The 11,273-nt window shown below is 48.0% G+C and overlaps 2 protein-coding genes across 3 annotated transcripts; one reads left to right on the forward strand and one right to left on the reverse strand.

The window, feature by feature from the left end:
- Window positions 1-162: 162 nt before the first annotated feature.
- Window positions 163-4,383, forward strand: TCF19 (transcription factor 19). Of its 2 annotated transcripts, none has more exons than XM_081296254.1 (4): window positions 163-450; window positions 774-1,334; window positions 2,169-2,718; window positions 3,642-3,988. In XM_081296254.1, the coding sequence occupies exons 2-4, from the start codon at window positions 1,097-1,099 to the stop codon at window positions 3,880-3,882; spliced, it is 1,029 nt and encodes a 342-aa protein (XP_081152380.1). In that variant the 5' UTR covers window positions 163-450; window positions 774-1,096; the 3' UTR covers window positions 3,883-3,988. The 2 variants fall into 2 exon arrangements, with proteins under 2 accessions (XP_081152380.1, XP_081152381.1); XM_081296255.1 differs by lacking the exon at window positions 3,642-3,988 and adding an exon at window positions 3,996-4,383 and having other exon boundaries at window positions 168-450.
- Window positions 4,384-6,130: 1,747 nt separating this feature from the next.
- On the reverse strand, window positions 6,131-11,045 carry POU5F1 (POU class 5 homeobox 1; the record flags this gene model as incomplete). Its single annotated transcript, XM_081296256.1, has 5 exons — window positions 6,131-6,397; window positions 6,576-6,734; window positions 7,152-7,282; window positions 7,560-7,680; window positions 10,641-11,045. The coding sequence occupies 5 exons, from the start codon at window positions 11,043-11,045 to the stop codon at window positions 6,131-6,133; spliced, it is 1,083 nt and encodes a 360-aa protein (XP_081152382.1).
- Window positions 11,046-11,273: the final 228 nt, after the last annotated feature.

Raw genomic sequence — 11,273 nt, forward strand, 5'->3', positions numbered from 1 at the left:
CCTGTCGGCTCCTCCTCACTCCGGGAACCCGGGAAAACTCCTAAACTAATCAAAAAAGGCGGAAGGCGGGAGATCGGGGACCCACCCCGAAGGCCGCCCAATAGAGAGGATGAGGGCAAATAAGAGGGCCAATCAGGAAGGGCACGGGGGGCGGGCACGCTCGGCGCGAAGTCAACCCGGGAATTCCGAAGGAGGGGTCGTCTCTGCCCGCGCGCAGAGGCTGCGCCCCTCCCTGCCTCAGCTTCCTAGCTGTCAAACTGCTGCGAGAGCGGGAGCGGGAGCACTGGCCTTTTTGAGAAGAAGGATATTGCCTGGAGCACAGACCATTCCGAGACTGCACTACGCGGGTAGATCTGAAACTGGGCTGGTGCCGGGACGTAAAAGGCCGTTTTGCCTTGCGGAATTTCAAGGAACTTCTTCCCGTTTGATCCCATCCAGAGAAGCCGGGAAGTAAGGAGTTCGATCCATTTTGTTGAACCATTTAGGGGCCTGTTTGCACTGTCCTTTAGAGTGACAGTGAATTCACTTGGGTTGGAGCTGAGCGAGGAATTGGCCAGAAGAGCGGGGTGCGGTCGAATGGGAGGGGTGCTCTTATCTGGAGAAGCAAGTCTGACAGCAAGCTTCTCTTCTCCCGATTATACTGATACGTTCGTATCGCATTTTCATGTTTGTATAACAGGATCGCTTCCCCCGTCCCCCTCACACACACACCGTACACCTCAGTTTGCATTTCCCCAGAAGCTGCCTAACATACGATTCGTTGCCTTGCACAGATTGGAGGCTCCTCGGATGTTTGATGGCCTAAGGATCCAGCTTAACTGAGGTGTCATAGGACGTGTTCCTGTTTTTGCGTTGGGCCAGCACCCTCCCGGAATTCTTTAGTTGCAAATTTGCTTGATAATCAACTTTATATTGCATTCAGTCTACTTGAGCTCTGAATTTTCACTACTCGAGCTTTGTACTCAAGGTTGAAATTACACACAACCCAACTCACTTTTCAAACTGAAAAGTTAACTAAAGCTAGAGGTGCATGTCTGAGGAGTGGAAAAGGTGATGGATTCCTGAGAAATAAGGTGGTGTGGAGGGGGCACCGCCCATGCTACCCTGCTTCCAACTACTACGCATAGGGGGTGGCAGGGGTGGTGATCTCTACACCTTCCATCCCCCCACTGGGGCTGGCTGCACCTATCGCTTGGGCTGCAGGGCCGACCTATGTGATGTGGCCCTGCGGCCCCAGCAGGAACCTGGCCTCATCTCTGGAATCCACGCAGAGCTGCATGCTGAGCGCCGGGGTGATGACTGGAGGGTCAGTGTGGAAGACCACAGCAGCCAAGGTAAGCCTTGAGAGGGGTAGCTTTTCCCCAAGGCAGTTCCAGGTTGGAATAAGGGAACCTGTCATCTGCCTCCCCAAATCCCTATCAAGTTGGACAGTCAGTCTAGTTCTTGAATTTCCATCAGAAGCATGCACTGTCAACTCTGTAGAACTTAAATGCTCTGTTTAGGGCTTGCTGGATCAAGGGCACAATCATCAGGGTAGTGTCACAGGGGGCAAGTTTTGGGGCCAAGCTCAGGCTTGACTGTTTTCATCTTTGCTGAGGTATCTTGTTCCTGTTAGATGACTCATAATGATGATCTGCACATGTGTCTTTCCTTTCTACTAAAGGCAGCCACGGAAGGCTAGGGCTCAGTTGTGTTCTGCCACTGGCTCCTGGTAAAACCCTGATCAGGCCTGTCACTCCACTTCCCACATAAAGTTTGGTAATGTTTTGGTAAAGTCAGTGCTGGGGGTGCTGTAAACATTAGACTATAGTAGCCAACATTCATTTAGTCACTAGCTAGATATTTCTAAAGCACATTCAATATGGATGACACTAACACCCTCAATTAACAGCTGAGGAAAATTAGGCACAAAGGTTAATAAACAGCTGATAAATGGCAGAGCCAGAATCTGAACCAGTCTGAGGCTATACTAAGTAAGCATGAGAGTTGGACCTAAGCGCTTTGGGAGGAGCTTCCAGCTAAGGAGATTACAGGTGGTGTTATTTGCCAAGAGGGAAAATTTGATTCTCTTTCCTGTGTCCCCTGAAAAAAATCAAACAGGTCCTTTTTTCTCTACCCTGATTGGTCATTTCTGTTCTTGTCATTGTTTCATGCCCCACCATCAACAGGAACTTTGGTCAATAATGTCCGACTCCCAAGGGGCCACAGATTGGAGTTGAGTGATGGTGACCTCCTGACCTTTGGCCCTGAAAGGCCTCCTGGAACCAGCCCCTCGGAGTTCTACTTCATGTTCCAACAAGTCCGGGTCAAACCTCAGGACTTTGCTGCCATTACAATCCCACGGTCCAGGGGAGAAGCCAGGGCTGGTTTCCTGCCCATGCTGCCCTCCCAGGGGGCCCCACAGCGGCCCCTCAGCACCCTCTCCCCTGCTCCTAAGGCTACACTGATCCTCAACTCCATCGGAAGCCTCAGCAAGATCCAGCCCCAGCCTCTCACCTTCTCCCGGAGTGGGGGTGGGCCACAGAGACTGCCTGTTCCCACTCCAGCTGGGGAAGTGGGTACCACGCCTGCCCCACCCCCAAGAAATCGGAGAAAATCAGCTCACAGAGTGTTGGCAGAATTGGACGATGAGAGTGAGGCTCCTGAGAGCCCCCAACCAGTCCTCACAGAGCCCAGGAAGAAACTCCGTGTAGAGAAAACCCCACTGACACCCAGTGGGTAAGTGGCACACTCAGTGTCGGCCTACTCTCAGTATTTCACTGCCTTTGATTCCTTTTTAAGAGTCTCAGGCTGTGGAACCCCACTGCTTAGGAGGTGAACAGATAGAATTGATCTTAGAATGGCAGGAGTTGGGTTAACTCTGACATACATTTTATATATATATACACACACACACACACACACACACACACACACAGGAGGAAGCAAGTTGGTATTGCGGCATTGGTTAAAATAGGAGTGTAGGAAAAAATAAATAAAACTTGGCAAAGGATGGTAGTGCACACCTGTAATCCCAGTTACTTGGGAGGCTGAGACATGAGGATCAAATTTCAGAACAGCCTGGGCAATTTGATAAGAGCCACTCTCAAAGAAGAATCCTGGTCAGCTTAGTGTTAGTGTTTTCCTAGTGTGTAGGAGGTCCTGGGCACTACCCCCAGCACAGTAAATAAAGTTATGAACCCCTTGTCTACTGACATCCTGTTGTTTCGGGTTAAATTTAGGGCCTCAGGCATGCTAGCTAGGCACGCACTCTACTACTAATCTATACCCCAATCCTAAATCTTTTTTATTCATTTATTTTTGGTGCTAGGGACTGAACCAAGGGGTACTCTTACCATCAAGCCACATCCCCAGCCCTCTATTTTGATACAGGGTTTCATTAAGTTGCCCAGGCTGACCTGGATCCTCCTGCCTCCGCCTCCTGAGTAACTGGGACTACAGGTGTGCACCACCATAGCAGAAAGTCCCTTTTTACATTGAGGACTTGCACCTTTCTTCTAGTGCTTAAAGACAGGGAATTAAATTTCCAAGGCTCACATTATCTAGTGAGTCTTTCTAGATCCACCCTATGTTATCCGGGGCCAAGGTCTAGGTTTTTCCTACAGGTTTTCAATGACCCTGGTATTTGTTGCTTCCTTTAGAAATCGACGTGGCCGTCCTCGGAAGCACCCAGTGAGCACCCCCATGACTCACCCTGTAATTGGGGATGGGGAACCTTGTGCAGCCCCTTGTTGCAGCCTGCCCCAAGAAGAGACAGTGGCCTGGGTTCAGTGTGATGGTTGTGACATCTGGTACCATGTGGCTTGTGTTGGCTGCAGCATCCAGGCTGCCAGGGAGGCAGATTTCCGATGCCCAGGGTGTTGTGTTGGGATCCAAACCTAACATCCACCACCAAGGCACTAGAGGACAGAACTGGCACCTCCTATCCAGGATTGAACACAGTAGTGTGCAAATGGATCCTAAGAAATGCTTCCCTTCTTTCCTTCCCTCCACAGGAGGGAATGACCACAAGGAGAGGTCCATTGCTATGGACACTGATTCAGGGCCTGAAGCAGGCCCTCATGGCCAAGGTGGTTTCCTGCCAAAGAAAGTGCTGCCTCTACCAGAAGTTGCCAGTGAGCTGGAAATTCCCACTGTTACAAGCTGTAAGGCCTTGTTGTCATGGACACCAAAATATATCATCCAGCACATATCATCTGCAGAAGCTATGCCTGGGAAGAAACAAGAGGGAGTTGCTAATGTCCTTGAATGGCATCTACCTAATACACTCTAGGAAAACCAAGGGCACAGTCCTGCCCACCCCCAACTTCCTTATACTGCTTAGTCCTCTCTCTGACCGTATCTCTGATCTGGCTTTTCAGAGCTTTGCTTTTATTTCCAAATAAAAACCAAGCAGCTTCATTCACTCTTTGTCGTTTGCTCTTCTTATGGCTCTGATATTGTTTTCCAACTTTGGGAAGAATAGACTTGGTAAGGTCTTGGAGAACTAATCCAGTTTCTTAAGGGAAGGAGGGAAGAGAAATACAAACCTGTTCATTGGAAAGGCTTGAATATGTGGGATAAGCTAGAGATAGGAAACAGGGGAAAAAGAGGAATGGAAATTACAGGGAAAATATCTACTTCCATTAAAATAAGATAGTTGAGATTTAATTCACAAGGATGAATTTTATAGGCTTCACCAGAAAAAAAGAAAAGCTGGTGAGCCAGCTATAGCAGAAGCTGATCTGGTCCAGTGTGGATTAACCTCTTAACCCATGTACATATCATACATGTGATGTGTAAAATGGGCCTTGCACCAAGCCAAGATACTGCTGGAGTCTATGGCCACCCTGAACACGACCGATCTGGTCTGATATTGCTGAGTGTTGCATCCTTTCTATAATTTGTATGAGAAAAGCTGTATTTTGACCTATTCTCTTGCAACCTGTATGTCCATCCTTTTTCTTCTGAGACTCACCAAACCCACATTTTGCCCACATTAAGGAAACCATTCCAAAGTCCCCTAATTAACTACTGGCAGAACCAGGAATAAGAAGGTATATAGCAAGTTACTTAGGAATAGTATGTAAGTGGAACCCAAATGGACTCTGGTAACAAGAAAATACAGTGGGCTGGGGTTGTGGCTCAGTGGTAGTGTGCTTGCCTAGCATGTGTGAGGCACTGGGTTCGATTCTCAGCACCACATACAAGCAAATAAATAAATAAAGGTCCATCAATAACTAATAAAAATATTTTAGAAAAAGAAAATACAAGGGGGCTGGGCACAATAGCTCATGCCTATAATCCCAGCAGCTCAGGAGAATGAGACAGGAGGATTGGCTAGTTCAAAGCTAGCCTCAGCAAAAAAGCAAGTTGCTAAGCAACTCAGGGGGAGTTTTTAATTGGGGTGACATGCAGTGGAAGTTGTACTGGGAGACTTGATTTCTTAGTATACAGCCACTGAGGATTTCCAGAGTAGCACAGGTAAAATCAGCTCCTAATAGGGAACATGGTAACTACATCTGTGGGCATTCAATTTAAATTCTCGAGGACCCCAAGGACTAGCTTAAGCTTTTAAGATCCTCTACAAAAAAATAGGGGTTCCAATTTCAACTCTCTTAGGCAGTGAGAAGTTAGTTTATTCTAGAGATTGAATCCAGGGGTATTTCACCATTAAGCCAGTCCATTTTTATTTTGAGACAGGGTCTTGCTAAATTGCTGAGACTAGCCTCAAACTTGTGATCCCCCTGCCTCCGCCTCCCAAGTTGTTGGAAAGACCTTGAACAGTTGAAATGGTATGTCAGTTTCAGGGTCACAGGTATGACAGCAGTTAGTATCTAACACAAGATTTCTCTAGTGCCCTTCAATAATTAAAAGAGGATAAACCAAAGACAAATTTATCTATCTACGGTGTCCCAGGCTTCTTTATTATTTAAGAACAAAGTATGAGTGATGTGGGGATTAAAATCAAGAGCATGATTGAACTTCACCTTCCCTCCAACCAGTTCCCCAACTCCTCACCCCACCCTTTGTGCTTCCAATTCCTTCCTTAGTGAATGAAGAACTTAATCCCAAAAGCCCTGGTCCAGACTCCAGGTTCTCTCCCTAGCTCCTCTTTCCTCTGCCCCCGTACCTGGGAAAGGCAGGTACCTCAGTTTGAATGCATGGGAGAGCCCAGAGTGGTGACAGAGACAGAGGGAAAGGCTTCCCCCTCAGGAAAAGGAAGCGGGGAATAGAGTGTGGTGAAGTGAGGGCTTCCATAACCTGAGGTACCAAAATGGGGCCCTGGGGCCAGAGGAAAGGATACAGGTCCCCCTGAGAAAGGAGAAGCTGCAGCTTCAAAATCCTCTCGTTGGGAATAATCAATGCTTGATCGTTTGCCCTTCTGGCGCCGGTTACAGAACCACACTCGGACCACCTGGGAGTGGATGACACAGGAGAGTGACATTAGACCATAAGCTCCTGGAGTTGGGTCTGGCTTTGCTTGATCATTTCACCCAAAGCCCAAGTGGCAGGAGGAGGAGCTAGAGCTAGAGAAAAGGGAGTGGCAACTGGGGAGGCAGAGAGATGGCGTGGACAGGGATAGGTGCACTCACGTCCTTCTCAAGCCCCAGCTGTTCAGCAATGTGGCTGATCTGCTGCAGGGTGGGTTTTGGGCACTGCAGGAACATGTTCTCCAGGTTGCCTCTCACTCGGTTCTCGATACTTGTTCGCTTTCTCTTCCGGGCTTGCAGTAGGGCCTCCGCTTTGCATATCTAGGCAGGTAGGGAAGGGGTGACAAGGTCAGGCTTTGAACCTTCTGAACAACAGCACCACATTGAGGGGTCAGTGACATGAAAGCACATTGCTAAGGAGACAGTGACTGGATTGGTCTCCAGAGCTAGAGGGTATGAAAAAATGAGGAAATTGGAAGGGAGGGTTTAGATCACCTAACAGAATGAAAGGATTATACTCCATCCCATTGAGAAGTGCTGCCCTGGGCTGGGGAAGGAATTGTAGCTCAATGGTAGAATTCGAGGGCCAGGCTCTGGATTCAATCCCTAGCAGACAAAGAAAGGAAGAGAGAGAAACTGCTGCCCCCACGTGGTAGAGCAAGAGCTGCAGGCCAGGGAGGGAAGCAATGGGAGACTGGGCTTACTCAACAAGTCCCAGTGCATCCTTCCCACTCTCACCTCCTGAAGGTTCTCATTGTTGTCTGCTTCCTCCACCCACTTCTGCAGCAGGGGCCGCAGCTTGCACATGTTCTTGAAACTGAGCTGCAGAGCCTCAAAGCGGCAGATGGTCGTTTGGCTAAACACCTTCCCTGGGAGAGGCCAATTGAAAAAGAAGCACATTAGGCAGGGTCCCTGGTAACCAACCTCAAGACCCAGGTAGTCCTCACAAGCTCCCAAACCAGAGTCCAGCTTCTTCCCAGAGGCAGCTCAAGACCAAGTGTCTTCTCCCTCCCTCCCCCATACCCCCAGAGAGGAGTGAGGATAGGAACTGCCCTGACACACTGCCCACACTTTCTTGGTGGAGAAGACCTAAAATTCAGGGGAGATGCGGTCCCTGTGGATCAGAACATGCTGAGGGGGACCCACCAAAGAGAACCCCCAGGGTAAGCCCCACATCGGCCTGAGTGTATCCCAGATTGATCCTCTTCTGCTTCAGCAGCTTGGCAAATTCCTCAAGTTCTTTCTGCAAAGCTTGGATATCTTGGGACTGCATAAAAAATGGCAGAGGACTTATAAGAACATAGACACACTCTAAACAAACAAACAAACAAAAACCAAAAACCACACAGGGTTTTTGAATCTGACTGAGAGCCCCAAGGAATGGTCTGTGAAGTATCTCAGCCTCCCAAGACACCCACATAACCTCTAGAAATAGCTCATTTATAAATGTCTAGTTCACCCATTTACTGCTTTTCCCCCAGAAACTGGCACATCTAATAGATATTACACACCATGCAAGGGACGAAAAGACGGGCCTAGGCTCCATGAGAACACCTGACAGATTATGTAATGACTCCTGCCTGCTAACTCTGGCCTTAGGATGGACTCTGACTCACAAATCACTCCCCCCCCCACCCCCATTTGAGAATAGAGAAATAGAGGATGATATCTGTCTGAATCTAAGTTCAATACAGCCCCTCTGTTTTGTTTCCAGGGCCCCAAACTAGGACATGACATGCAGACACAAACATACTACAGTAATTAGCCAGGTACAGTGGCACATGCCTGTAATGCCAGCAACTCAGTATGCTGGGGGCAGGAGGATCCCAAGTTCAAGGCTAAGCCTGAGCAACTTGGCAAGCTCCTGTCTCAAAATAAAAAAGGGCTAGGGATATAGCTTAGTAGAGTGCCCTTGGTTCAATATCCAGTACTATAAAAATAAAAAGTCTTGGGGAATCATTATGTACAACTATAATGCACCAATAAAAAGTGTGTAAAGATTTTTTAAAAAACACACACAAAAAGACCTGAGGATGTAGCTCAGCTGTAAACCAACCCCATCCCCACACCGTATTTAAACACCAGTTCCCCAGCACTGCAAATAAACAACAACAAAAAAACATGAATAGTATTTCTATATACTTGATTATCAATATTAAAGTCTCATTTATGCTTAATTTTTAACTTTATATTTTTTGTAATATATAAGCACTCTCACTGGTAAATCAACAGATTTATTGAGTACCTTCTATAAACCAGTAGTTACACAAAGTAGACAAAAAGTCTTGACTTTATAAAGTTTACATTCTAATGTGGCAAAATAAATTACTATCCTACATAGAAGTGCCAAGGAAATAAATCAAGTAGGGGTAGGGTACAGGAATGGAGTACTGCAGGATAGGAAATTATCTTTTTTTTTTTTTTTTTGGTGATGCTGGAGATTGAATCCAGAACATTCTGAATACTGGGCAAGTGTTCTACCACTGAGCCTTATTTTAAATTGTCATCCCCCAGCCCTGGAGGATGACAATTTAAAATAAGAATTCAAAGAAAGTGATATTTGATGAGTTCAGAGGAAGAAGAGCTGGACAGATCTTGCAGATGCAATAGCAACTTCGATTTACCAAGTGAAATGATCTAACTCTTCTTGGGTATTTTAAAACACTGACTCAAACTGATGGGTTGTCCAGAGACTATGAGGAAGCAAAGGTTTAACTAGGAAGGCTTTTGCTGTGGTCCCAGACATTAGTGGCTGGAACCAGAGAAGTAGGACATGTTAGATGCAGGATGAACTTCGAAGGTAAAGATAACATTGTTTCCTAAGTTGTAGGATGGGAAAGGAGCAAAAACAGCCGGTTCTGGCCATAAGCAACTGATGAGGTGGGGCGGTGGGGGCCAACAAAGACGACAAAAAAAATGCAGTTGTCACTTGATGTCTAAATGGCACGTGAGCCTTGAGGGTGGGTGAGAGGAAGGAAGGGTAGATAGAACAGAAGTTGAGGTTTAAGGACTGAGCCCTGGGGCACTACAGTGTAGGAGCAGAGCAGAAGCAGCTAGTAAAAACCTACGTAGCCTTTGCAGTCTGGGAATGCTTAAGGAAAGTATTTCAATGGTGACTGTATCAGATTCAAACAGACAAATTTTCAATCCCAGTTTCTGCTCAGCCAGTGTCTTCTTAGCTTTTCCAAATCCTATTTTTGCCTCATGTAACAGTTGGGACACGTGAAATAAGCTAATAATGCCTCCCTAGGAATTTCTGTGATAGCTAATGAGATAATGATGTATAAACTGAGCACACAGCCAGGTATTTAGGAAGTGGACCCCAATTGCCAGCCATTATTATTCAACAATCACCTCCTGTAAAGAGACTGGGGCTACTCTCTCACACCTGAATCCACTTACACCTACTCTGAGGGTGAAGGCTTTGTACTTGATCTCTCTAATAGCTTACACTTGTTGCTTTGGAGGACTGGAAGATGCTTAGTCCCCAGGGGGGCTGGAGGCCTTCTTCTCCCTCAGCAAACCCTGCACTTTACAAAAAGGCCTGTAGGGAACTTCTCCCACGATTTTCTTCTTTATAATTTACGGAAGTGAGGCTGAAATTGATCAAATTAGTACTTCCAGCTCCCTACAAGGGGACACCAAGGTGTGTGTTTAATATCATGGTGACTCACAGGCAGGAGGGAGAGGTCAAAGACCTACAGGCCCTAAATTTGACTGGAGGTAAACCATACACAAGTCTACACAAGGCCCAAACAGGACCTCCTATCAGAAACTAGGCACACCCTACCCTTTCAAGAACAATAACTCTGGGATAAGCACTGTTTTTACCTTCAGGCCACACTCAACCTTAAGGCCAAGATCCTAGATTTGATAAGGATCAAGTTTTCCAAAAGGGCTAAGGGCGGGAGAGTCCAAACCTACCCCAGGCCCAAGCCGGTGCTAGCCTGGTATTGAGCGAGTGAACTGACCCTGGGCAGATAAGGGCCAGAGTTGAAGAAAGGACCAGTCTTGTTCAGCTGCAGATTCTTCCTGGTAATTTCAACTTCTAGTTTTCATCTTGCCTCTCAGGAGTGCCAGCAATCACCACATCCCCCCCCTCCATGCCTAGGGTAGACAATCCTGCCTGCACCCCTCAGGTTCCAGGCCTGGGCAGCTGCAGGTGACCACTTCCCCCTCATCTCTGCCCTTGCCAGCCCAGCCAGTTCCCCATGGCATCTCACTCACCTCCTCAGGGTTTTGATCCACCTTCTCCTTCTCCACTTTCACAACAGCAGGGTGAGCAATGCAGGGCTCAGGGGAGGCCCCCTCAGAGTTGCTCTCCATCCCAGCTCCCACCTCAACCTCAGGCTGAGAGGTCTCCAGGCCACCGTGGGGAATCAGGCCCTTTCCAACCTGAGGTCCACAGTATGCCATCCCTCCATAAAACTCATGGGGCGGAGGATATGAGGGAATCCCCCACACCTCCGAACCTGGCCCAACTCCTGGCCCGATTCCTGGACCACCGGGAGGGCCTGGGAAGCTTAGCCAGGTCCGATGGTCAATCCAGCCCGGCTCTGGCCCTCCTGGCCCATCACCCCCACCGCCCGGAGGGGGCGAGAAGGCAAAGTCCGAAGCCAGATGTCCGGCCATGGGTTAAAAGGGCACCCCAAACCGGGGCCCTGAAAAAATAAGGGCTCACCAAGGAACAGCTCAACACCTCTCTCCCTCCCCAATCCCACCCACTAGCCTTGACCTCTGGCCCCGCCCCCTGGATGGGTGGAGGAGAGAGTGGTGGGGGTGGGAGAAACTGAGGCGAAGAATGTTTGCCTTTTGGTAGAGGTGCTGTCAGTGGTAGGAAAAATCGGGGGATATCCAACT

Source organism: Spermophilus citellus, assembly GCF_964194105.1.
Source record: "Spermophilus citellus genome assembly, chromosome: 5".
Lineage (NCBI taxonomy): Eukaryota > Metazoa > Chordata > Mammalia > Rodentia > Sciuridae > Spermophilus > Spermophilus citellus.

Bases quoted from the DNA above. Each gene is read 5' to 3' on its own strand.
- TCF19 (XM_081296254.1), top strand. From the start codon at position 1,097: ATGCTACCCTGCTTCCAACTACTACGCATAGGGGGTGGCAGGGGTGGT. The intron at 1,335-2,168 runs GTAAGCCTTGAG...CACCATCAACAG, and splicing joins GGAAGACCACAGCAGCCAAG to GAACTTTGGTCAATAATGTC. The intron at 2,719-3,641 runs GTAAGTGGCACA...TGCTTCCTTTAG, and splicing joins ACCCCACTGACACCCAGTGG to AAATCGACGTGGCCGTCCTC.